Here is a 27,172-nt window from a genome sequence, read left to right on the forward strand (position 1 = left end):
CTTTTTTCCTTTTTTTTTTGTCTTTTTAGGGCCGTACTCACCGCATAGGAAGTTCCCAGGCTAGGGGTGGAATCGGAGCTACAGCCGCCAGCCTATGCCATAGCCACAGCAACATCAGATCTGAGCCACACCTGCAACCTATACCAAAGCTCATGACAACACCGGATCCTTAACCCATTAAGCAAGGCCAGGGATCGAACCTGCAACCTTATGGTTCCTAGTTGGATTTGTTTCCACTGTGCCACAGTGGGAACTCCTGGACTCTGTTTTCTATGTTTGTTTCTAGTATATGAATAATTTCCTGTTAAAGATGACAATTTCACATTTTATTCTAAGTATTGCATTATAAGTATTTTTAGCAAAACATTACATTATATGAATTTTTCGTGTTACTTTATTTTTGTCATTTAAATTTTAACGGTGCATAACATTTTGTGACTCTTCTATTTAATGAGCTACTTATGTTTGATATTTTAGTATTTTTTTGAGTGTCTTCCTACATATATATTTCCATTTGAATTATATCTTTATGGTAAATTCCCAAGAGTGATCTTCTGTGAATCTTTGTCTCAGCCTATTAACATGTATTAATCAAGAATATTTCTATAATGTAAATTTTAATCTTTTCATATTCTTAAAAAATACTTTCATTAAAGTTTTTCTTTATGATTTAAAACATTCCTAAGAACTTAGAAACATATCCTCTCACAGAGCTGACAGATACTATTTCTGTTACAATTTTTACAATTTGATAACTTTTAACTTTTTTTATTTGTTATCTTTATTGGATGAAAAGTAAATTTTTTCCTATGATAAGTTGAAAAGATCATAAAAGGTTATCATCAAGAGCAACCTCCCCGCTCTATGGAGTCAAGAAACAAAAGATTAAACTTTTTTCCTCTTTGCATAGTCTACCCCCCCCAAACTCTTGATATTATACAATCTTTCACGTCATTTTATGTACTTTTGATAATACTGGTAAAAAAATAGCAATACTGGTAAGTAATTATAGTGCTGCCTATTCTAATAATTGTTGCATTTGCTGTGATTAATCATTGGTCAGATTTTCACATTCTGTTTTAGGCCTTTTTTTTTTTTTTTGCTTTTTAGGGCTGCACCCGTGGCATATGGAGGTTCCCAAGCTAGGGACTGAATTGGAGCTGTGGCTGCTGTACTACACCACAGATCACAGCAACACTGGATCCTTAACCCACTGAGCAAGGCCAGGAATAAAACCCACAACCTCATGGTTCCTAGTCAGATTCGTTAACCACTGTGCCACGACAGGAACTCCTGTCTTTTCTTTCTTTCTTTTTTTTTTTTTTTTTTCCAGTCTTTTTGTCTTTTTTAGAGCTGTACTTGCGGCATATGGAGGTTACCAGGCTAGGGGTTGAATCACAGCTGTAGCTGCTGGCCTAAACCACAGCCACAGCAACCCTGGATCTGAGCTGCATCTGTGATCTGCACCACAGCTCATGGCAGTGCTGGATCCTTCACCTGCTGAGTGAGGCCAGGGATCAAACCCAGGTCCTCATGGATGCTAGTCGGGTTTGCTAACTGCTGAGCCACAACAGGAACTCTGAACCTCTGTCTTTTCAGGTAGTAAATATTTATTCAAAACAGGCTGTCCTAATTTATAGAGAATGATATTTTATTAGTATTCAAAGAAATTGTGAAGCCCCATTCTAGTTGAGTCTTACTAGTCAATACCTATAACTGACATAGTAATTGTGGCAGATCAAGAAGTTAATTCTCTTGAAGATGGTGAGATGATAGGAGGAATTAACCATGTGGTAAGTAAGGTTTTATATGTTTGGTGTGTAAAGACACATTCAAAAATCATGTGAATTTCAAATCTATGAAGTAAAGGGGCTAGAGAAAAAGGTACTCGGAAAATCAAATGTATGGATAAAGATATTAAGCTTATTAAAATGAATGTAAGATAGTGATGAGTGATTTTTATGGCATTTTGTATAAAAATGGGATTCCCATTTTTTCTTTTTCATTTTGGAGGCATGGTTCTGAACTTATAAAGTGTATAATTCTATAAATATTTATTTTATACATCTTTTAAATGGTATGTGTAATTTATTAAAAGTCATTATGAACTCCTAAAATCCTTCGTATTTTGATTGCAGATATTATAGAACAACCAGTACTAGTCCAAGGAAATAGTAACAGAAGATCTGTCAGCACCCTCAAACCTTGTGCCAAAGATGCATATATGCTTTTCCAGGTATTTCAATTGATAAAAACAGTTTTATTTTAGAATATAGTTTTGTGTGAAATTTTTTAAACCAGAGTCCATTGAGCCATTTTATTTGCATGTATGTATTACATCCCTAGAAAAAGAATCCAAGGATTTTTCCCTCCTGTGTCTTTTTGCCTTGCTTGTTCATGGTCCATGATGCCAGCTGAGGTTGTCAGTACAATGAAACCAAACTGATGGGACAGGAGCAGGTTATTCTGCCATTTTTCCAGATCTTTGAGTTGTACATCAAACCTGGAGCTGATAACTCCACACTTATTTGACCTGCCTGTGAGGTTCACAATTTTCCCAGCTCTGTGATCATTGATGATTTCAAATTCGCCAGTGTTAACTGTGCTTTGTCATCACAGTTAGAAAGCTGACGATGACTGCAGCACAGCCAAATAAGAACCTGGCATTTGCCTCTCTTTTCGGCATTGTTGATGCTCTTGAGGCATTAGCCAGGACATTTCAGGTGCACAGTTATGGCACTATGGAAAGATGGCAGAAAGAACAGTTTTGTGTGAATGTTTGGTTTTGGAATTTTGTACCTGATTTAATTTTTTTGTGTCATTTTTTTAAATTGTCAAATTTTAAAATGTTGAAAGTAGTACAGTGGTTTCCCCCACTATCTGAAAGTAGAGCAATTCTGTGGGAAAAAAAAAGGCCTAATGTAAAGAAAGTTACTTTAGGACACAGTTACCTAACAAATGCACCCAATAAATTGAGATAAATCACAGATGCTCACAGATATCAAAGCTATGGCAGTCGATGCTGGGATGCTGAGTGTAGTTCCCTTGGAAAGTAGTTGACAGTACCACTCTTGCTGCCTCTGTAATGGGCTTGCTGCAGAACAAACGCTGCATGCTATTTTCACTTTAGCCTTTTTTTTTTTTTTTCCTTCGTAAAAGTGAAAATCCTCTTCAGATTTCTTGTGATCAGAGTAAGTGCTAATGTAGATCTTTTGTAAAAAGCTAAGTGGTAAAGCGAACTTTCAACAAGTGCATGATACCTGTATTTAAAAAAACTGTAAAACATTAAAGAGCATCTGTAGCTGAATAACATGATAAAAGGTTGCTTTACCAAAATGAATTAAACCCTGAAGTATTTATTTTAGAGATGACTAGTCATATAAAATAATTCCTTTATTAAGAAAATTAAAGTACTAAATTTCTGTTTCTACCTAATATATTTGATATACAAGTACCTGATTTTTATATTACTTCTCATGTAAGTAAAATAAGATTCACCTACAGCCAAAGTTTTATTAATTTTGATTACAGAGTTTTTTTGAATTAAAAGTGTTAGATTAACAATTTACCTGTGCACTCTATATATAAAGTTTACTTGTGTAATCAACTATACAATTAGTCAAAATTTGAATTACCAGCACTTGGTTTCTAAGGAGTAAAATCTTCTATTTAAGAAGAGATCCTTTAAAAAAAAATTATGAACTATGAATGTTGAAAAGCATGTGGAATGTTTTATTCATTTCTTACTTATTGTTTGACTTATTTTCCCAGGACCTCTGTCAGCTGGTTAATGCTGATGCCCCTTACTGGCTAGTAGGCATGACAGAAATGACCCGAACATTTGGCCTAGAATTACTTGAGTCAGTCCTGAATGATTTTCCACAAGTCTTTTTACAAGTAAGCCATTTGGAGTATTTTGCAACAAAACTAATCTTTAGTTTTTTTAGATATTTTTCAAGAGAGCGGTATGTATTTTTTCCCCACATTAAGAAAGGCAAAAAATTATAGCCTCACAGTTTAGACGTATAATAATTTGGTGTTATCTCACATTCTTGTTGTGCACAATAGTTTTAGTGGAGATAGGGTGGCTGATGGTGGTTGTGGAGGAAACCCATTCATAGTTTTGAGTAGTGAGGGGGAAAAATGAACAGATAAATGTTTTAAGAGTTGTCTGTAATATTCATGAATTAGCAAGTACCTAAGATTACTGAAGAAAGTATGAAAATGGACTTAACTTTGCTTTTCATTTTGACAGTCCGTGAAACTGCTGTAGGTATGGGAGCAGAATTTCAAATTAATTATAACTAAGATTCCATTTTTTGGAGAGAAGAATTAAAAGTACATTAAAATAGATATAAAAGGCTAGAAAGATATATATTTTAAGTCAGTAGTGACTCACTTATCTCCAGGAGGTGAGTTTAGGCAAGGGTTTTTTGTTTTGTTTTGTGTTTTGCTTTTTGGGGCCTTACCTGCAGCATATGAAAGTTCCTAGGCTAGGGGTTGAATCCAAGCTGCAGCTGCTGGTTTATGCCACAGCCACAGGAGTGGGGGATCTGAGCAGAACATCTGCTACCTATGCAGCAGCTCATGGCAACATTGTTTCTTTAAGCCACTGAGCAGAGGCCAGGGACTGAGCCACATCCTCCTGAATACTAGTCTGTTTATAAGCTGCTGAGCCCCAATGTGGAACTTCCAGGCAAGGTTTTGATTTATTTTTGTCTTTTGCCTTTTCTAGGGCCGCTCCCGCGGCATATGGAGGTTCCCAGGCTAGGGGTCCAATTGGAGCTGCAGCCACTGGCCTATGCCAGAGCCACAGCAACAAGGGATCCGAGCCACGTCTGCGACCTACACCACAGCTCACGGCAACGCCGGATCCTTAACCCACTGAGCAAGGGCAGGGATCGAACCCGCAACCTCATGGCTCCTAGTCGGATTCTCTAACCACTGAGCTACGACAAGAAATCCATGGTTTTTGTTTTTATTTTTTTACTCATCTGTGTTTTCATTTTTCTCTTTTCTCCAGTGAAACTGATTTTTTTTAAAGATACATTTTATAAATTTTGTGATTCTGAACCAATAAATTGCTCTGTGCTTTTTTTCTTTTCTGTAAGATTAAAGGATTAGATTGGCTGACTTTTATGATTGTTTTTTGTTCTTAACCTCAGTGAAATTGTGATGATTAAAACAATAGAATGTTTGAAGTTAAGACATAAAATGTAGAGTGGACCTTATGTTGTCAGTAAAATGGGACTACTTTTAGCTGATACAGGCGGAGAACAAAATAGGTTTTCTGCATCGTATGCTGTGCTTATGAGTGAAATTTAAGAATTCTTTGCAAGATTCCTAGACTTTAAAATAATTATGCTTGTTTGTCATGGTGCTTTTATCAGGTCATTGTGTTCTGTTGAAGAAGTCTAAATAGAACAGAAAATTAAATTAATCTTTGCATCAATAGAATTATCTTTGTGAAATAAAATCATGAATTATATAATATTATACTGTATTAATCAGCTTTTCTCTCAGCTGCCTATTTAACTGCTTTACGTTTGCATTTGTGTGATCTATTTTCTTTCTTCTGTTCTTTATATTTTTAATTGCCAGTATCCTACTAAAATTAAAATTGCTAGTAATAAACATTATTTTAATTCCAAAATCATCAAATGCTCCTTTTTAAATTTAGATTCTTTTTAAAACTTATTAAAATATCATTTGACCTTATATTCTCAAAGAGAAATACTAATTTCAAAATTGTATATTAACTATAAAATAATAAACTGTATGAACTTAAAGCAAAATTATTCATTCTGAGACTATTTTACAAGAATTAAGTATAAACTAATTTTCTTTTCTTTTTTTCTTTTTAATCTTTGCAAATAGCATCAAGAATTTAGTTTCCTCCTCAAAGAAAGGGTATGTCCTCTTGTGATAAAGCTCTTTTCTCCAAATATAAAGTTCAGACAAGGTTCCAGCACTTCATCTTCTCCAGCACCAGTTGAAAAACCCTATTTTCCTATATGCATGCGTTTGCTGAGGGTCGTATCTGTTCTGATTAAGCAATTTTACAGTCTTTTGGTAAGTGCTAATTTTTATGTGTTTGTGTGTTTAAGTGCATGAAGTCTCTTAGAAAATGATACATTATAGTATATTTAGCTTTTTCAATTCAGTAGACTTTTTTTTGGAGTAACCTGTAGGTGGTCTCCTAGGTACTCTAAAGGTTCATTCTTTCCTTTCTTGAATCTTTTACGTTTATATAGTATTTTTATTCTTATTTAAACAATTTTTTTAACTAAAGTATAGTTGATTTACAATGCTGTGTCAATTTCTGCTGTACAGCAAAGTGACCCAGTCATACACACACACACACACATATATATTCTTTTTCTCATATTATCTTCCATCATGTTCTATCACAAGAGTTTGGTTGTAATTCCCTGTTCTATATAGTGAGACCTCATTTCTTATTCATTCTAAATGTTATAGTTTTCATCTACTATATATAGTAGTTTTTAATGTATATCTAGGTGAGTCCTGGACTCTAGGATTTGACGAATTTTTGGATTAGAGAACAATTTTTAGGAGTTCCCGTCCTGGCACAGCAGAAATGAATCCGACTAGGCACCATGAGGTTTCAGGTTCGATCCCTGGCCTCACTCAGTGGGTTAAGGATCTTGCGTTGCCATGGGCTGTGGTGTAGGTTGCCGAGGCGGCTTGGATCCCGTGTTGCTGTGGCGTAGGCTGGCAGCTATAGCTCCTATTGGACACCTAGCCTGTGAACCTCCATATGCCATGGGTGCGGCCCTAAAAAGACAAAAGAAAAAAAAAATCAATTTTTACATTCAGTCCAATATCCTACCTATTTTGAATCAATTTATAGATGCAGGATATGTTGTAATGTTCCTGATCATATTTCTGTAACTGTAATGGTTTACTTTTAAACATTCAAATAATATTTATCAGAGAAAAGGGTGTATTTCTTTTTAATTTTATACAAATTCAGCATTGTATAATTGTTTAACATATGTCTTAGTTTTAATTAATAAAAGGAATAGGTTTCTGATCATCTGTGGAAAGTTAGTATGCTAAATGTTAGTGATAACCAACAACATTATAATGTTAGAGATAACCAACATTGCAAACTATTGGATAGTTTAGGTAGTTTATACTAAATCCTGTGCAGACCTTTTCAAAATAAAGCTTTTTACTGTATTTATGATAACACCTGTCATAGATTTTCTTTTCATATTCCAAGTACATTTATGCAGAATGTGTTCAGAAATAATTTTTATAAGCATTGTAGTTATAATTATTTTTGTCCATACAACATGTATCTATAATACACATTGATATATTTATACATTGTTTAGAAATACCTGTAGGAAAGTATGTCATTTCAGAATGTGCTGCTATTTAGGGAATTGTAAGCCATTAGGGTTTGGTGTCAGTGGTTTAAGAGTCTTTGGTATACTCATAATTGTTAGCTTCTTTTGTTGTTCTAACTTTTTAAAAATTATAATGTTCCCTACAATATGTGTGATATTTAATATAACTTCCAATAATTATGTTTAATTGAAGAGCCAAGAATTTGTTGTCTAGTTATATACATTTACAGTGGAGGGAAATTCTGAGAGTTTTTTTTTTTTTTTATTTTGAGGCCAAAAATGGATTTATTTGGGGTTTGTTAGGAGTGTAGGCCAGATCCAAGAAATTTTGAATTATGTTCCCTCTGAGAATCTTTGCATTGATTAACTTTTGGGAATTCTGAAATATCAGTTGGCCTTTGCTGAAAATAAATGGAAATAGGTTTATTTATCCAGTGATGTAAAGTTTTACCTGTCAGCTCTTATATTTTTTTGTATTATGTTTATTTATAGTCTGTTTTGGTCCACAAAGAAACTTTAAAAAATGTAAACCAGAGTAACAAGGTGATGGAATAGGAAGCCCCAGGCACTCTGTCCTCCATGGAGATAGCAACATAACAACAATATACAGACGAGATTGTCTTTCTGAGAACTTTAGAAACCAGATAAGAAATTACAGCACCCAAAGCAAGTGCAAAGCCAAGAAATGATTCATTAGAGTGGGTAGGAAGGCTAATTGCATTTACCTGCCATACCTCATCCTACTTCTGGCAGAGCACTGCATAGTATGAAAAAGAGAAAATTCCCAACTTATGGTTTCTCCCAACTTCTGGTGGTGAAAAAGGGTGAAATATGCAACCTACATTCTGACTTTTGGGGTTGCTCCCCCAGGGACTGATTTTTGTCTTATCTGACTCCTGGACATTGAAAGAAAAGGCAGCAACACATTCGGTTGCTTGGGGCCTGCTGAGAACAAAGGTAATCCTTGTGGCTTACTACAGCACTAGAGAGATTATAATATCAGAGACACCAGGGAAAGCACCATTGCCTTGGTGTGGTACAGCACCACAGTTGCAGGACTATAGACAGAGACCAGGAAGAGCATCTGAGTAAAAACAGGCAAACCTCTTTTGCTGTGAAATTGCACGCAGAAGCCCAGAGAAGACACATTGACAGAAAAGGTTTGAGGAGACCCCACAATCTCTAGTTGGGCCGATTGATGAAGATCTTTCTCTGTTCAAAGCCAATCCATAACAGCTAAAAGAGTTGGCTGTTTTGTCAAGTGTCCAAATTTCAACAGAAAATAACGAGATATGCAAATAAACAAGAAAACAATGCTCAAAGAAAGGAAATCTCCAAAAACTGTCCTAAAGAAAAAGAGATCACTGAGTTACCACAGAGAATTCAAAATAACCATCATAAAGGTGCTCAGTGACCTAAAAGAGAACACAGACAACCACTGAGGATATGTGAACAAAATGAGGACATCAACAAAGAGAAGCTATATTGAAAAAAAAAAAAGCATTCTAAAGCTGAAGAATGTAACTGAATTTAAAAAATTCACTAGAGGGCATCAGCAGATTGGATCAAGCACAGAAAGAATCAGCAAACTTAAAGACATGTTATTTGAAATTATCAAATCAGAGGAGCAAAAAGGAAAAAAAAAATGAATAGACCATCAAGCAGACCATTATACACATTTCTGAGAAAAATGTGCTGTGTTTTACTTTCACATTCACAATACTTCCATAAACACATGTGGGTATTTTTCCTACATGTTACCAGGTGGCCTACATTTTAATTCAGTTCTGACAGCAACCAGAGTTAGCACTGGCCTCACAGGTTAAGGTCTCAGACCTACAAGACTGCCTCCTATTTTAGATGCCACTTCAAGTAGTGAATACCCAGGTTACCCACAACTTCTGTCTTGGCTCCAAACTAGATGGTCCCATGACCCGCTCTTGGGGTTCAATAACTTGATCAAGTGGCTCACAGAACCTAGAAAAACATTTTATTTACTATTGCCAGTTTATTACTAAGGGTATTTTATTTTATTTTTACTTTTTTTTTTTTTGTCTTTTTGTCTGTTTTAGAAGTGCACCCACAGCATATGGAGGTTCCCAGCCTAAGGGTCTAATTGGAGCTATAGCCGCCGGCCTATGCCACAGCCACAGCAGTGCTAGATCTGAGCTGCGTCTGCAACCTACACCACAGCTCACGGCAATGCTGGATCCTTAACCCACTGAGTGAGGCCAGGAATCAAACCTGCAACCTCATGGTTCCTGGTCAGATTCATTTCCACTGCACCACAACAGGAACTCCAGCTAAGGGAATTTTAAAGGATACCAATAAATAGGCAGATGAAGAGATACATAGGGTGAAATCTGGAAAGGTCCTTAGAGCAGGTGCTTCTGCCCCTGTGAAGTTAGGGTATGCCACTCTCCCAGCATGTAGATGTGTTCACTAACCTGGAAGCTCCCCAAAGTCCATATTTTGGGGATTTTTATGGACATTTCATCATGTAGGCATGATTGGTTATTAACTCAATTTCCACCCTTCTCCCCATTCTAGGGAATGGAGGGTGGGGCTGAAAGTACCAAGCTTCTAATCATGGCTTTTTCTTTCTGGTAACAAGCCCCCTTTCTGTAGTCCACCGAGTGTTGCCTCATTAGAACAAAAGATGCTTCTATTACCCAGGAAATTCCAAGGACTTAGATCTGTGTCAGATTTTTTTTAATCATTCAGGAAATGACAAGGATTTTAGAAGATCTGTGTCAGGAACTGGGGCAAAAGACCAAATATTAGAAAAAAAACCCACTCCTAGCCATCCCTATTTCCAAGGGACTTAGGAGCTCTTCTAAAATTGGGGGCAGAAACCAACATATATATTTCTTATTATTTTAAATGCATTATAGGAATCTCAAATGAGAGAAAGGGATAGAGAGCCTATTTAAAGAAGTAATGGCTGAAAACTCCCCAAATTTGAAGAAAGAAATGGGCATACAAAGTCATGAGGCTCAAAGAATTCCAACTGGAATTAATTCAGGAGACTTAGACCAAGAGAAACATCAAGCTGTCAAAAGTCACAGACAAAGAAAGGATCTCTAAAGCAGCAAAAGAATAGTGACTCTTCATGTGCAAGGGAGCTTTCATAAGATTGTCAGCAGAAACCTTTCCAGCCAGAAGGGAATGGGGTTATTGAAGGTATTGAAAGTTTTGCAAGAAAGAACTGTCAACCACGAATACTATATCCAGCAAAACTCTCCTTCAAAATAGAGAAATTAAGACTTTCCCAGATGAACAAAAACTGAGTGTATTACCTAGACCAAATATATATCACTTCACTGCTTATCCCCTAATTGTTATCAGAGTTGTCTTGGGATGGCTTCTCTCTCTAAAATACTGGTTTAATTAAATTAAGGCTATGGGAAGAGAAGACATTTCTCCTTTTCTTTTATTTCTACTAGTCAGTAGTGGAAAGCCAGCCTTCTCTTCTCCACAGTAATGCAGCATGATTACATCTTTACCACAACAAATGAGGAATTCACATTCTGTTTCTGTTCCCAAATCAAGAATTAACTTAATTATCTTTTATTTATTTATTTATTTGTAAAACTTGGTACTGAATTGTGTTCCCTCAAAATTTATATGTTGAAGCCCTAACCCCCACTGTGGTGATATTTGGAGATGGGATCTTTGGGAGATAATTAGGTTTAGATGAGGTCCTGGAGGTATGGCCCCCATGGTAGAATTAGTGACCATATACAAAGAAACACTAGAGAGTGTCCTTGCTCCTCTGTCTGTCTCTCACTTTCTCTGCAGTGTGAAGTCACAGTGGTAAGGCAGCCCTCTGTAAACCAGGAAGAGAGCTCTCATTAGAACCCAATCATGCTGGTACCCTGATCTTAGACTTTCAGTCTCCAGAACTGTGAGAAATAAATTTCTGTTACCTAAGCCACCCAGTCTATGATACTTTGTTATGGCAGCCCAAGCAGACTAGGACACTTGGTTTCTGTCCACTAATTCTGTTATCTAGCAGTTCATCTAATTAACTTTTTTTTTTCAGAGATACAGATACCCTATTCCTTAATAATTTCAATTTTAGATGAAATGCTAAGTGCTTTACATTTATTAATTCATTTAGATTTTACTATAACCCTATAAAGCTGGCATTTTTATTTCTGTTTACAGCTGAAGAAATGAGGCTCAGGATGTTTATGTGATTTGCTTGAGATCAAAAGTTCATAATCTGCAAAGCTTAGATGTTTATTTTAGACCTTTAAGTCCACACTCCTGACCCCACTGGGTTTTATACGTCACAGTTTTCTTAGTTTTCTTATTCCTTCCAAGCCTGCCAGTGCCAAGTTTCTTGTACTGCTGCTAAATCAATTTTCATATTTTGATTTTAGGCTCCTCAATTTGGGGGGCAAAATGGAAAGAGATAACAGCACAATCAACTACATAAAAGATTGAATGTTACTTCCTCAAGGAAGACAAAGTCCTACTTCTGTCCTTCACTCATCAATTCAAAGTGATTACCGACTGGTAAAACATCCCTTCACAGCAGCACAGCTCTAGGACTGTGTTGCAAAGATGAATTCTTCAGATGTGTACAAGATATATACAAGATATTAATTCCTCAGTGTTATAATTTGTTACACTGAGACTTTAGTATGGAGCAGGTCAGACATTCAAGTTTCTTCAAGGGCACAAGTTAAAAGTGCAATAGCGTTATGGGGTGCAATACATGAATGACGTTGAATGCTTCCCTCTCATTTAAACTTGAAAATGATACATCCCCTAAAGGATATACTAGAGTAGTAATTCTTAGACTTTTTAGTTGTAGGACCCTTTTATATTCTTTAAAATATTGAGGCACTTTCATTTGCATGGATTATTTCTATCATTATTTACCCTATTAAAAATCAAGTCTGGAGCTCCCATTGTAGCTTAGGCAGATTACGAACCCAACTAGTACCCATGAGGATCCAGCTAGTATCCATGAGGCTGCAGGTTCGATCGCTGGCCCCACTCAGTGGGTTAAGGGTCCGGCATTGCCACGAGCTTTGGTGTACATTGCAGACATGGCTCGGATCTAGCATTGCTGTGGCCAGGACATAGGCTAGAACCTGCAGCTCCAATTCAGCCCCTAGCTTGGGAACTTCCATATGCTTCAGGTTCAGCCTTAAAAAAAAAAAAAAAAAAAAAAAGTCTGAGATGATACTAAAACCCATTACATGTTAACATAAAAATTTTGTGAAAAATGACCTATATTTTCCAAAGATGAAGAACTGCATTTGTATTTTTTTGCAGCTCTCTTTAATGTGTGGCTTAATAGAAGGTAGATGAATTCTTACACCTTCTATTTTCATTATTTTGTGATTTGTTGTTTTGGTCAAAGTGTATAAAGAAAATCTGTTCTTTTAATGACATGTAGTTTAAAAAGGCAGAATTATTTTAATGGCCCTTTTAGGTAACTATATATTCCTCACTGTTAAACCAAACTGAACCAGTGATACTTTCTTAAAGGTGTAGGATATGAAGCTATATTAATAACATTTTTACGCTATTAAAATTCATCGATTCATCTTGCGCTTCAGTTGTCTTTTTTATTCATACATGATTTTGTAGCATCATTTATTTTAATTGTGCACATGTTCCAAATATTAGTATATTGTGCAGTACCAAAACCCGCACATGTTAATATCAGTGACCATTATCAGAAAAGTCTTCTGTTACTAAGAAGCTGTCAAAGTCATGGCAGCAGAAACAAGTTTTCCAAAATTCTAATTTTTGTTTGAAAGATTGAACATTATCATTGGCAATAAATACTGTCATTTGTTTCCCCAAAACTGAGAGGGTTACTTTGTTATTGAGAAAATTTTTGCAATATATACAAGTCTAAATAGTCATATTTTGGAGTTTCCATCGTGGTTCAGCAGTAACTGAGCTGTGGTGTAGGTTGCAGATGCAGCTTGGATCTGTCATTGCTATAGCTATGGTGTAGGCCAACTGCTATAGCTCTGATTTGACTGTTAGCCTGGGAACTTCCATATGCTGTGCATGTGGCCCTAAAAAGACCAAAAAAAAAAAAAAAAAAGTCATAGTTTGCCATTTATTCTTTAAGTTGAAATGGTTTCCCTAGGAGAAAAAAGTGACTAAGTCAGTTCTCAGCTGTGCTTTTGCTTCAGACAACCGGGCAACCATTGTACTTTGAGACACAGCAAGACTATTTCATGTCTAGCTCCCATTTTGTCACAGGGAAATTTACAAAGACATGTATGTATGGATCAGATAAAATCAATAGTTGTATTTTATTGTTTTATTTTTGTTCATTGTGAGTGTGGACCTTAAGTGAAACAGAAAGAACCTCCACCCCTTTTTACAAATTGTGTATGATGGTGAAGAATACAATGATTCTAATACATTTTGGTGCTACTGCCTTGAGTCTTGCTAAAGCAAAAGGTCTTTTACCCATTATTTTGAATCACCAGTAAAAATGTCAATGCATTAAAAATGGCAAATAGTATGTTAGTATTATTATGAAAATAATTGTGACATTACAGATTTCCTGAAATGGTCTGAGAGACTCACAGGGGTGGGAACCAGTGCACTGGAAAATCAGTTTTCCCCCAGTAATCAGCAGCTTATCTCTTACTCTATCAAGTAGCTCTGGGAGGGGGGTGAAGATAACTAATCTTCTGTTAATATATCTAGAGTGACTAGAGGAAGTTAGAATGCCCCAGTCATTCAGATATAGATATCATATAGCTAGGGCACTATATTCTTTCACTTTCTTTTGTCCAAGCTAGGTGCCTTTTTGCCCTTTGATACACTTAGGTTCCATGCTCAGATGTCTTTTTTAGGAAGATATCTTTAAGGAATTTATTAAACTTAGTTGTAAGTGACTATCTTATCTCTCTTCTGCCTTTGACTAACAGCTTTGAAAAAGGAGTGAATGGACTAAATTGATTTGTGCAACTTAGTCTTCCACTTCTTTACATGTATTTCTCTAACAAAAGATCTTATCACTAACAAATCCACTAGCTATAAGGTTAACTCTAACCAGCCCCTTAGAAAGAAACTCCTGCATTTAAATATTCTACCAAACTTGCTTCACTGTCTCCTAAGCCAACAGTTATCTTGGATGCACGATTCCTTTTCGGACATCCCTGTGATATTTCGATGAGAATTTCTACCAGGATGACTCTGGTCTCTTGACTATTATCTGGTACCAAAGGATTGTAGGAACATTCACCACCCTTAATGCTAGTATAGTGGTGTTCTTGAAGAACCTCTGCATGTAAGAATTGGACTTAGGTTATAGATACCTGTTGATTTGAGTGGAGCCTCTTCGGGGAAAGGCTTAACTTAGATTTACAGTAGGCACTTTCCATGGATAGCCTTGACAACCATTCATTGTCCTCCACCACTAGCCTGATCAGACTTTCACACTTGACAAGGAGGAAGGAAGCAAGAGCAAAGCTCCAGACCTCAGGAGGGAGGCTTTCTCTTTTACCCAGGTCACAAGATTTTAGTAGCTATGTATAAATTGAGTGATTGTTTGATTTGTACTGTAGTCACCTTTTTTTCTAGGAGAGGAAATGGGAGAAAACTCTTCAAGACAAGTTTTGTAGCATTAGTTCCTATGGGTACGGTCTACTTCATGCTTCTGAGAGCCTTTATTTTCTGGCCTCAAAACCTAACTGGTGACCATTCAATTTTACCACCATGTTTAAATTCCACTTTCACTCTAAAGCAGAGAGTAGACGTTTTGAAGGACCTAACATATTAAAACTCCTCAGTAGATAAAACTGTTGCCCAGTGAATCTCTACAATGATTCTTTCGTCAGTTCTTTACTAAAAAGGAATACTTTTTTTTTTTTTTTTAAAAAGGTAACAAGCTCTCTGCATTTGCATGTCACTTCATCATGTTTAGGGGATTTTTTACTCTAGATTTTTCTCATTTGATTTTGCAGGGGGGTGCAGGTACTTTTATCCTGTATTTATAAGAAGGTCACCTAGCTTGTTGTCATTCATCTACAAAGTTGGTGGATAAAGAAGCTGAGCCATGTGATTTTTAATCTAGTGCTTCTTAACGATATCAAGTCTAGGACAGTGATAAACCTGTAGTAGTAGCAGTCTAAGGATAAAATTGTTTTTAGTCTATCCTACTTTATCCTCATGGTTATGTACTATTTTTAAGCATTTATTTAAAAGGCTTTAGAAAATACCAGCTGCTAAAATTTTGGGCTAAAATCCTGAGGGCTACTCTATTCTCAAAATTCCTTTTCCCACATTATGTTCACTCCTTTTGGGGCATCCCCATTTAGAACATCCAAAAACCTGCCATACCTGACGTAGAAGATTCAGCTTGGCCCAGCAATCACAATGTCAGATTAATTCTTATCTCCCAGAGGTCCTGCTGTGTCCTCAGTCTGTGACTGAAACAATCCATTAACCTTTAAATAAACTAGTTTCTTTTTATTTTCTCATTCATTCAGTCATTAGACGTTTAATGAATAATGTCAAGAATGTGCTTTAAATATTATTTATTTGCAAAGAGCTTGCGGAGGAGATGGTTTATATTAACAATGAAAGTAGTAACTAATAATAAAGCAAAGCTATATACCAACCCTTGTTCTAAGTACTTTACATATCTTCTGCTATCAACTGCTAGAGATTCCTTCCTGTTTTTCTATAAGAAGATATATGCTCTGCATTCTCTGGCTTATTACCTCTGTTTCTTTTCTTTTTTGGATACGCCTGGATCACGTGGAAGTTCCCAAACCAGGGATCAAACCCACACCACAGCAGTGACCCAAGCCACAGGAGTGACAACACTGGATACTTAACCCTCTGAGCCACCAGGGAACTCTGCCTCTTTGTTCCTTGAGCCGAATGAGAACATATGTAAAAAGTGCTATGGTATTCCTGAAGGGTACAGTGTACCTGATATACTCTGCCTTCCAGGAATCAGGATGGCATGATGGTGCATAGTGCTTTCTAAAGAGTAGGGATAAGGAGTTCCTGCTGAGGTGCAGCACGTTAAGGGTTTGGTATTGCTATTGCTGTGGTGTAGGTTGCAGCTGCAGCTCAGATCTGATCCCTGGCCCAGGACTTTCCACATTCTACTAGTACAGCTGGAAAAAAAAAATAAGGATCAAAGATTAACTATGTTGGAAGATCATTAGTGTGTGTTTTTGAGTGTATATTTAGAGAGACACTGATTATTTTTACTGTCTTTCCATGTGTTTACTATTCCCTCCTTTTCTTTTTCTCCACTCTCAATTAAGAATGGTAATTTATTTAAAAATAAAAGCTTTTATTGATTTGTCCATACGACTAAGTTAAGAATAAGAATGTAACTTATAATGCTTAGGTATAAAGAAAATTTTAAAATCTTATAATTTTTAGGTAACTGAATGTGAAATATTTCTGTCACTTCTGGTGAAATTTCTGGATGCAGATAAACCACAGTGGCTACGAGCTGTAGCAGTGGAATCAATACACAGACTCTGTGTGCAACCTCAGCTATTGAGGTAAAACCTCAGCAATATTTTGTTAAATGGATAGGTTAATATTTATGCTAGTCAGAAGAGTTTAAGTATTTCTAAATATTAATGATTTCTGCAAAGAAGATTGTGTATTGTATGTATATTAGAGGGGTGTAAATGTGGGCAACATATGTGATTAGTGATTGCCCTCGATCAGATTTACTGAGTTAATATGGCCAAGATAATTTTTTTTAGAACATTGACCTCAGAATGAACCTTTGTCCAGAGTTAGTAAAATCACTCAGGTGTGATGAAGATATTTTAAGTATAACACTGAGACATTTATCAGCATTACTTGCTATTTAAAAATGTTTAAAATTTTTAATATATTAACATATTTTCTCCACAAATATTTAAAATTATTTTACAGGTCATTTTGTCAGTCCTATGATATGAAACAGCATTCTACTAAGGTGTTTCGTGATATTGTGAATGCTCTGGGATCTTTTATCCAGTCATTATTTCTTGTCCCTCCGACTGGAAATCCTGCTACAACAAACCAAGCTGGTAAGGTTTAGTCATATTTTGGTTTTTATATTCTGCCATAATTTTTAATATTCACTATTCTGAGGAGATATTTTATAGAAAGCCTGTGACCAGAGAAATTTGGGTTATTGTATGCATTATGATAAAATATTTTATTATACTTCTTTATAATATTTTGTATATAAGTGTAAAGACACTTAAAGAATAATGTGATTTCATTTAGGTAACTTTGTTAATTTTTTTCCAGAATATACTTTCTTCTCTGTTATACTTTCAGTTCCTCTAATCATATAAGAACAAAAGTTAGATGCTAATCTTCATTTTGGAAGAATCTTCATTTGATGCCTCTCTTTAAAGAATGGTTACTACCTTAGGAAGTCTGTTAGTCTTTCATTAACAAAACAGGTGAACATGATTTAATTTTGGAAATCAATATCTAGCTGCTTATTTCCTTTAGCTTCTTTGTCTTCCACTTTTTACTTTCTAAATTGTGGTCTTTTTTATTCTTTATTCCCAGCTCTGATAAAAAGTGAATTAACAAAAGCTATGTTATAGGGTTTGTTAATATTTGTACTTATTAATACCCTTTTTTTTTTTTTTTTTTGCCATTTCTTGGGCCACTCCTATGGCATATGAAGGTTCCCAGGCTAGGGGTCGAATCGGAGCCCTAGCCGCCGGCCTATGCCAGAGCCACAGCAACATGGGATCTGAGCCTCGTCTGCAACCTACACCACAGCTCACGGCAATGCGGGATCCTTAACCCACTGAGCAAGGCCAGGGATTGAACCCGCAACCTCATGGTTACTAGTCAGATTCGGTAACCACTGAGCCCCGACGGGAACTCCATTAATCTAAAGGTATTAATAACTAAAGGTATTAAAGGTATTAATCTAAAGGTGTTAGTACCTTTTATCTAAAGAGACTCTAGCAGTCAAAATAAGATTGATAAATTTCATTTATATGTGCAATTTCCATTCTTGTAGCGTAATTAAAAACTTGACCAGGTGTTTGGATATTACGGATTTGTAATTAAGTAGTAAATTGGTATCTTTGCTTTCCTTCCCTTATCTAACAGGAAACAATAATTCAGCTGGCCCTGTCTCAGCACCAGCTAACTCAGGAATGTTGGGGATTGGTGGAGGTGTTACTTTGCTGCCAGCATTTGAATATAGAGGAACTTGGATACCTATTCTGACTGTAACAGTACAAGGCAGTGCTAAAGCAACCTAGTAAGTAGTAATAGCATTATTTTTTTTTTTTTTTTGTCTTTTTGCTATTTCTTGGGCCGCTCCCGCGGCATATGGAGGTTCCCAGGCTAGGGGTTGAATCAGAGCTGTAGTTGCCAGCCTACACCTGAGCCACAGCAACGCGGGATCCGAGCCGCATCTGCAACCTACACCACAGCTCACGGCAACGCCGGATCGTTAACCCACTGAGCAAGGGCAGGGACCGAACCCTCAACCTCATGGTTCCTAGTCAGATTCGCCAACCACTGCGCCACGACGGGAACTCCGCATTATTTTTTTTAACGAATGGTATTATTAGTGATTATATTTTATCCTAAAATGTTTCCTGTCTTTTTAGGGCTGCACCCATATTATATGGAAGTTTCCCAGCTAGGGACTGAATCAGAGCTGCAGCTGCTGGCCTACATAGCAACATCAGATCTGAGCTGTGTCTGCGACCTACACCGCAGCTCATGGCAATGCCAGATCCTTAACCCACTGAGCAAGGCCAGGGATCAAACCCATATCCTCATACATACCGGTCCTGGTCGGATTCTTTACCACTGAGCCACAATGAGAACTCCCAGTTCTTTATGGCTTTTTGATTTAAGTATGTGGTTTGATTTCAGGCCTAGTGGACTTAGGTCTTCTGGTACTGAATTAGCTTCAGCAAACTAGTTTACCTATTTAGAAATCTCAGTTTCCTCAATGGAAGTAGTGATGTATCTACCACCAGGATTCTATATGTGAAAACAGTTAAGTGTTTAGCTAATTACATCGTTAGGATTTAACACATGGAACTTTTAGTTTGATTAATTAAAAGTGTTTAATGGCTTCCATGTGTGTTATTTAGCAGTATTTTGTTATTAGCCATTTCAGTGTAACAAATACAGATTCTGCAGTGTGTTGTTGATTTTTCTTAGGTCTTGGCGAAATATAGTGCTTTCAGCACTATATTAATATATTTTGGGTAATAAGCATAATTTTTTAAACAAAAGTTTAATGTTAAATGTACAGTAGGTTCTAAGACAACACTTCATTCTAGCTATAGATGGCAACAGATGTTATGACGGGGAATCCAAATGTTTAAACAGGAATGAAATTAACGGTCATCATTGCCTCAGGAACAAGAAACATATTACTTTTTGCCAGATTTCTTTTTTTTTTTTTCATTTTTAAAAAGTTTTTAGATGATTTTTATTTTTTCTGTCATAGCTGGTTTATTTATTTTTTATTTTTTTTTATATTTAATTTTATTTATTTATTTTTGTGGTCTTTTTGCCATTTCTTGGGCCACTCCTGTGGCATATGGAGGTTCCCAGGCTAGGGGGTCTAATTGGAGCTGTAGCCACCGGCCTATTCCAGAGACACAGCAACGTGGGATCCAAGCCGCGTCTGCGACCTACACCACAGCTCACGGCAACTCCGGATCCTTGACCCACTGAGCAAGGCCAGGGATCGAACCCGCAATCCCATGGTTCCTAGTCGGATTCACTAACCACTGAGCCACGACAGGAACTCCATATTTTTTATTTTTTTTTAATGATTTTTATTTTTCCCAACTTTTTGCCAGGTTTCTTAATTGCGCCTGTGACCAAGGGACCTTTCCCTGCAGCCTTTGCTTTTAACTCCTCCTCTCTTCTTCTCCTCCTTCTGTTTCTTGAATGCCTTATCTTTCTCATCTGTCTCCTTGGGCTGCTTCAGGGGCTTCTTGTCACCTTTGTGGCCCAATAGGGCACCTGCTGCCCCTTCCCCAGACCCACCACCAGATGCCTACATACCTAATTAAAACACTATTCCAGTGACAGTAAATTAAGAATTAAAGTGTGAAGCAGAATCTCTGACTAGTTTAAATCATGAATTTGTGTATGTCAACCTGCATTGTAACATCACAATGATATTTTACTGTGCAGCTTTTTGTTTTGCCTAAAATTATTAAAAAGTCATAGAGGACTGAAATATTGTTATTCTTAGTCATTCAGAAGAATTGATATCACTGATTTCTCTTAAGCTTTGCCTTGCTATAGAGGCAAGTATACTAGGGTGTCAAGGTGTTGGCCATTTATATATCGTCTTGGGAGAAATGTCTCTTTAAATCCTATGCTCCTTTTTAATTCGGTTGTCTTTTTATATTGAGTTGTGAGAGTTCTTGTATAGTCAAGATCTGTTCCTTTATTAGATACATCATTTGCAAAAGTTTTCTCATATTCCGTGGGTTTTTCTTGATAGTATCCTTTGGAACACAATAGTTTTTAGTTTTGATGAATTCAATTTATGTTTTTTCTTTTGTTGCTTGTGCTTTTTGATATCATACCTAAAAGAACATTTCATATTTTGAAGTCATAAAGACTTTCGTCCCTGATTTCTTCTAAGGGTTTTTGGCTTTAGCTCTTACATGTAGGTCGTTGATTCATTTGGAGTGAATTTTTGTATATGGTAGGAGGTGGGGCGTCAACATCACTGTTTTACATGTGTATATCCGTTAGTTCATTGAATTATCCTTTTTGCATTGAATTTCTTTGACATTTCAGTTTTAAGTAATTTAAAATCATAATTCCCTGTTTCTCATGATTTAAAACAAGATTTGTTGTCTTTCCTTATGAAAGCTATGTCCTAATTATGGAATATAACTTACTCTAAAATCTGAACACAACATACTGATGCTCAATGTATTATTTTAACTCTGTTGGCACATTTTATCAGAGATGATAGGATGACTGGATATCTCACTACTTTTCACCAGTGCAAAAGCATCTATTCCTCTTTATAGGATTGATTTGATTTTATAGCACCTTATTTTATTTTATTTATTTTTCTAACCTTCCCCCCGCCCCCTTTGGGGCTGCACCTGTGGCTTATGGAAGTTCCTGGGCTGGGGTCAAATCAGAGCTGTAGCTGCTGGCCTACACCATAGTCACAGCAACGCGGGATTGGAGCTACATCTGCAACCTACACTGCAGCTTACAGCAACTCCAGATCCTTAACCTACTGAATGGGGCAAGGGATCAAATCTGCATCCTCATGGATACTAGTTGGGTTCTTAACACACTGAGCCACAACAGGAACTTCCTATTTTTCTAATTTTTTAAAATCAAAGTATAGTTAATTTACAATGCTGTATTAGTTTAACATGTAAAACAAAATGATTCAGATATGCAAGTATATATACATTCTTTTCAGATTTTTTTCCGTTTTAGGTTATTACACAATATTGAGTATAGTTCCCTGTGCTGTGCTATACTTTAGACTGTGTGTTTTTTTTAAACCTATTTTACATAGCACTTTTATTTTAAAAGTGCCCAAGTTAGAATTTGGACAGTTTATAATCTTTTTCCATTTTGAATGTGCCTTTAATTTTCTAATATCAACAGTGAACATATTGGCACAGCTTGGGGGAGAGGCAAAAAGTAAATTATTAAGATAATCAGTTATAACCCTGCTCAGGCCTTAAGTTTTCTAATCATTTTCTTAGAACAACATGAAGGATACATCATCCAAAGGAAGAAAACTCAGCAGTGGCCATTTACTTTTGCTATTCTGTTCATCTTCATTTCTGTAATCTATAAATTATGGAAATAGTTATACGTATTTTTATCACTGTGGCTTCTCATTGGGAAGTATCTGTTTTTTTTTTTCATAATTTCAGCCTAGAGATGTTGGACAAAGTTGAGCCCCCAACTATACCAGAAGGTTATGCTATGTCTGTGGCATTCCATTGCTTGCTAGACCTTGTACGTGGAATCACTACTATGATTGAAGGAGAGCTAGGAGAAGTTGAAACAGAATGTCTGACTACTACCACTGAAGCAGTTTCTTCACCAACACAGTCATCATCAGAACAGCAAGAATTCCAGTCAACATCAGACCAGATGGATAAGGAAATAGGTATATTATTATGATTCTGTATTTTTAATTTTTATTTTGAAATAATTTAAAATTTACAGAGAAGTTATAAAAATTGTGATAGTTTCTATATATCCTTCATTCTTATATCCTAACACTATCATACTCGCGTTATCCTTCCTTTTATATATATGTCACTATACTTTTTTTCTGAACTATTTGAGAATAAGTTAGACATGATGCCCCATTACCCCTTAAGAGTTTAATGTGAGTTTTCTAAAAATAAGGACAGTTTCCTACATAACAACAGGACAATCACCATCAGAAATTTAGCATCACTTCAGTATGTCATCAAATCCCAGATACCCTTCAGATTTTGCCATTTCCCCCAGTGATACCCTTCATGGTCTGGGATTATTTGCAGATTTAGTTACATGTCCCTATACTCTCCTTCGGTCTAGAACAATTCCTTAATTTTCCCATATGTTTTATGTGACCTTGACATTTTGAAGAGGACAGACCCATCAACTTGGGTTTATTTTTGTTTCCTCATGATTAGATCCAGTATGTTCACTTTTGGCAGAGCAACCACAGAAATGTTGCTGTGCTATGTACATTGGTGACATTAACTTTTATCATTTGGTTAATGTTTTATTTCTTCAGTATAAAGTTAATTATTAATTTTTTTGTGGAGAAATGCTTTGAGATACCTTCTATAAAAGAGAGCTTTTCCTTCCTCATTTATTTTGTGTCATTTATTTATTTGTATTAGTACAGACTCTTGAATTCCTATTTTATTCAAAAGGTTACAGTCTGTGGTTATCATTATTTGGTTTGACATTCATTATCGCTGACATGGCCAGTTGGGATCCTTTTCAGTGTGACTCCTGTATCCTTTTATCATCCCATGTCATTTTCTGAGCACTACCTTACTATCTGATACAAAAAAATATACTAAGCTCATCTTGGACTTTTCTTTTCTAACCCAGGAATCAGTTATTTCTCCAAGGAGCCTTAGTTCCTTTTAGTGGAGAACAGTATTTAGAAACTATCACATGGGGAGTTCCCGTCGTGGCGCAGTGGTTAACGAATCCAACTAGGAACCATGAGATTGCGGATTCGGTCCCTGCCCTTGCTCAGTGGGCTAAGGATCCGGCGTTGCCGTGAGCTGTGGTGTAGGTTGCAGACGCGGCTTGGATCCTGCGTTGCTGTGGCTCTGGTGTAGGCCAGTGGCTACAGCTCCAATTCGACCCCTAGCCTGGGAACCTCCATATGCCACGGGAAACTATCACATGGGCACTAGGTATGCTTCTTGCTATTTGAATAGGAAATACACACATACACGAGCACACATATCTCCATATTAAAAATATATATGTATATTTAAAACATATATAAATACAATGAAGTCACATCACCTTCTCCAGCTCTAGTTTAATACCGCAAGGTTTAGTTTAGTTTTTTATTTAAAATGTGTTGTCTGTGCCTGTGTCATGCAAAAACGCCTAGGCCAAGGATCAAACCTGAGCCACAACATTGACCAGAGTGCAGCAGTGACAATCCCGGGTCCTTAACTCATTGTGCCACCAGGAAACTCCCACCTCAGGGTGTGCTTTTAACTTACCGTATTTGTGATTTCCTTCAACAGCAGTGCGAAACTTGATCCTCTTTTACTCAGTGTATTTATTTACTTGCACAATTCCCAATGTTTATAACCAGTCTCCTTAGTGAGCCAGCTTATTGCATTGTCTCACTGCCAGCTGAAGTCTGGCCTGGTGAAATGGAAGGGAAGAGGAACTATTATATATTTATTTTAAAGATGTCTGTCAGTTAATTGGTATTTTAAAACAACTTAGTTTTAAGACCTCTTGAATTCTGAAACCATGGTATGGTTTTAAAATTTTCATTTATTTGGATTATACATTAAATATAGGAACTTAAATATTTAAAAATTGAGTTGTTTTTGGAGTATTTGATACATTACCAAGTGATGAGGGAGATTTTTGATTTTCCACATATTGTCAAGTGCTAGAACATCTGAAAGTATCATTAAGTATTGTATGTTTTTTCCTTTAAGTTAGTAGAGCTGTTTGGGAAGAAATGGTCAATGCCTGCTGGTGTGGTCTACTTGCTGCACTCTCACTCCTTCTTGATGCCAGGTATTAAATCTTTGGAAGTTTTATATTGCATGTGGCAGTTAAAAAAAAAAAAAACAAATCATTAAAATGATTTACTTAAATTTGTCCTGAGAATTATTTCCTAGTATTAGCTTTTTATGTGCGTAGAATATTATTCTTTTTCTACTGTCCTTCTTCCCCATCCCGTTGTCACATATTATAATGGAAAGTACAATCCTAAAATAGTAGAATGCCTTTTTCATTTTAAGCTTTATTACTACTTTTACAATGATGATGATTATATTATTCAGTTTTTTTGATGTTTTCTTTCAGAATCTTAGAATTTACCGATTTTAAATTGCTTGCTATTTTTAAGTTAAATCTTTGAATTCTTTTTTTTTTAAAGTTTATTTTATTTTACTTTATTTTGTTGGCCATGCCTGAATCTTAGGTCAGGGATCAAACCTGAGCCACAGCAGCAGCCTGAGCCACTGCAGTGACAGTGTGGGACCCTTAATCTGCTGCACCACAAGGGAACTCCCAGTCTTTGAGTTCTTGAATGTTTTCTTCAATAATGAATATATGTGTCATAAATTGCTTATAGCCAGTTTAGATTTTCATGTTATATGCTTATTAGTTAAAATTCCTTCTTAAGCAAATTGATTTTGACAAATTTTTAAATAGATTTTCTTGAAACTTCACTGAATACCTAATTCCACATTATGTTTGCAGCATAATTAAAAATTAAATTAGTCATATTAAATAAAATGCCTTATCTTTTCAGCACAGATGAAGCTGCCACTGAGAACATTTTAAAAGCTGAACTGACGATGGCTGCTCTTTGTGGAAGACTGGGCCTTGTAACTTCAAGGGATGCCTTTATAACTGCAATGTGCAAAGGTTCCCTGCCTCCCCATTATGCTCTCACTGTACTGAATACCACCACTGCAGCCACACTTTCCAACAAATGTAAGACTTCAGCTTCTTCAGGGTTTTATTTGTCTAGTACGGTGACTTGGCCTAGAGAAGAGATTATGAAATTCATTTCCACTCAATGATTCTATGAGATGTTAATGTTCCTGAGCCTCAGTTTCTTCCATCTTTTAATGACGAGGTGGGGGTGGGAGAGAATAATGCCAATTTTAAACAATAATCATGAGGGCGAAAGAAGATAAATCTAGAAGTCCTTTGTGAACTCTAACATACTTTGGGAATGGTTAGGTTATTATTTTTTTTTTTAATGAAACTAGTAGAACAGTAATGTTTGCCACCACTTAGAGTTGACATTCAAAAAAATTTATTTTTGAATACTGTGAAAACATACAAGTTTGTTACATGTAATATAAGTCAATTTCAATATGATATACAAACTAAAAATGTGAGTATTGGTCTCTAAGTGGAAAAGTTTACTGGGAATACATGTTTAAAATAGTGTGTCCTAAATTCTGTTTTGCTTATGAAGAAATCTACCAGTTTTATAATTTGTTAAAGTTATAAGGAAAATTATTTAATATTTGCTTAATTCATCTTTGTACCTCCTGAGTTTTCAAAATGTTTGCCTATGGATAATAGGTAACTAAATAAGTGTCATAGTTGAATTTAATTTAGTCAAATTAATGTTTTAAATATAGCATTTCTTTGAAAAGTATACTTTAATTATTTCGGTTTTCCTTTGTGTTCTAGCATATTCCATTCAGGGCCAAAATGTTATGATGATCAGTCCATCAAGTGAATCTCACCAGCAGGTTGTAGCAGTGGGTCAACCACTAGCAGTCCAGCCTCAAGGAACAGTGATGGTACTTTTTCTTTTTTTGGTTACCAGTTAAAACCAATTAACTATCAAGAAAACCTTTTGTACATTTTTTTTGTTTTCCAAAATTTGTTATTATACTTACTTTCTTTTATCTGAATGACACTTTTAGATGAAATTAGATAAATATGCAGTGACATTATCATAACCAACTATTGTAACAGCTTTTAAGCAAATGAATTTGATCTATACAAAACCATCCATGTATGTTTCCTTTTTTTTTTCTTTTCTTTGGCTTTTTGCCTTTTCTAGGGCCGCTCCCGTGGCATATGGAGGTTCCCAGGCTAGGGGTCTAATCAGAGCTGTAGCCGCCGGCCTACGCCAGAGCCACAGCAACAAGGGATCCAAGCCACGTCTGCAACCTACACCACAGCTCACGGCAACGCCAGATCCTTAGCCCACTGAGCAAGGCCAGGGACTGAATCCGCAACCTCATGGTTCCTAGTTGGATTCGTTAACCACTGCGCCACGACGGGAACTCCCCATGTATGTTTTCTTAATATTTTTGTTTTTTTATTTAAAGTATTTGAATATAATACTTCTTTATAAGCGTTTAATTTTCAGATATTCATAACAGTTCTTGCAAATATATCCTTTTTTAATATAGCTAACTTCTAAAAATATCCAGTGTATGAGGACTTTACTTAACTTGGCACACTGCCATGGGGCTGTTCTTGGAACATCATGGCAACTTGTCTTGGCAACTCTACAGGTATGTTATAGTCTCTGGGTCAGAGGACAGTGTTGTTTTTATATCTAAGTACTAACAGTTAAA

The 27,172-nt window shown here is 36.2% G+C and overlaps 1 protein-coding gene and 2 pseudogenes across 25 annotated transcripts in view; 1 reads left to right on the plus strand and 2 right to left on the minus strand.

The window, feature by feature from the left end:
* Nucleotides 1-27,172, plus strand: part of MON2 (MON2 homolog, regulator of endosome-to-Golgi trafficking) — a 114,602-nt gene that overhangs the window by 30,676 nt on the left and 56,754 nt on the right. For all 25 annotated transcript variants that reach the window (XR_014803486.1, XR_014803483.1, XR_014803485.1 and 22 more), the window contains 11 exons: nucleotides 2,139-2,236; nucleotides 3,772-3,897; nucleotides 5,878-6,072; nucleotides 16,776-16,900; nucleotides 17,286-17,422; nucleotides 18,477-18,630; nucleotides 22,274-22,512; nucleotides 24,548-24,629; nucleotides 25,372-25,556; nucleotides 26,271-26,383; nucleotides 27,005-27,109. Coding sequence is in view for 13 of the 25 variants with exons in the window: in XM_084956244.1 (XP_084812370.1) it covers nucleotides 2,139-2,236; nucleotides 3,772-3,897; nucleotides 5,878-6,072; nucleotides 16,776-16,900; nucleotides 17,286-17,422; nucleotides 18,477-18,630; nucleotides 22,274-22,512; nucleotides 24,548-24,629; nucleotides 25,372-25,556; nucleotides 26,271-26,383; nucleotides 27,005-27,109 (1,559 nt within the window). In the remaining 12 variants the exon portion in view is untranslated. The remainder of the gene's footprint in view (nucleotides 1-2,138; nucleotides 2,237-3,771; nucleotides 3,898-5,877; nucleotides 6,073-16,775; nucleotides 16,901-17,285; nucleotides 17,423-18,476; nucleotides 18,631-22,273; nucleotides 22,513-24,547; nucleotides 24,630-25,371; nucleotides 25,557-26,270; nucleotides 26,384-27,004; nucleotides 27,110-27,172) is intronic.
* On the minus strand, nucleotides 2,343-3,114 carry LOC102157755 (small ribosomal subunit protein uS8 pseudogene; annotated as a pseudogene).
* Nucleotides 20,157-21,283, minus strand: LOC110260832 (translation machinery-associated protein 7 pseudogene; annotated as a pseudogene).

The sequence above is a fragment of the Sus scrofa genome, chromosome 5 (assembly GCF_054392235.1).
Source record: "Sus scrofa isolate SSC_HxYL_T2T_F1_AM1 chromosome 5, Sscrofa_HxYL_maternal_Yorkshire_Landrace_v2.0, whole genome shotgun sequence".
Classification (NCBI taxonomy): Eukaryota; Metazoa; Chordata; class Mammalia; order Artiodactyla; family Suidae; genus Sus; species Sus scrofa.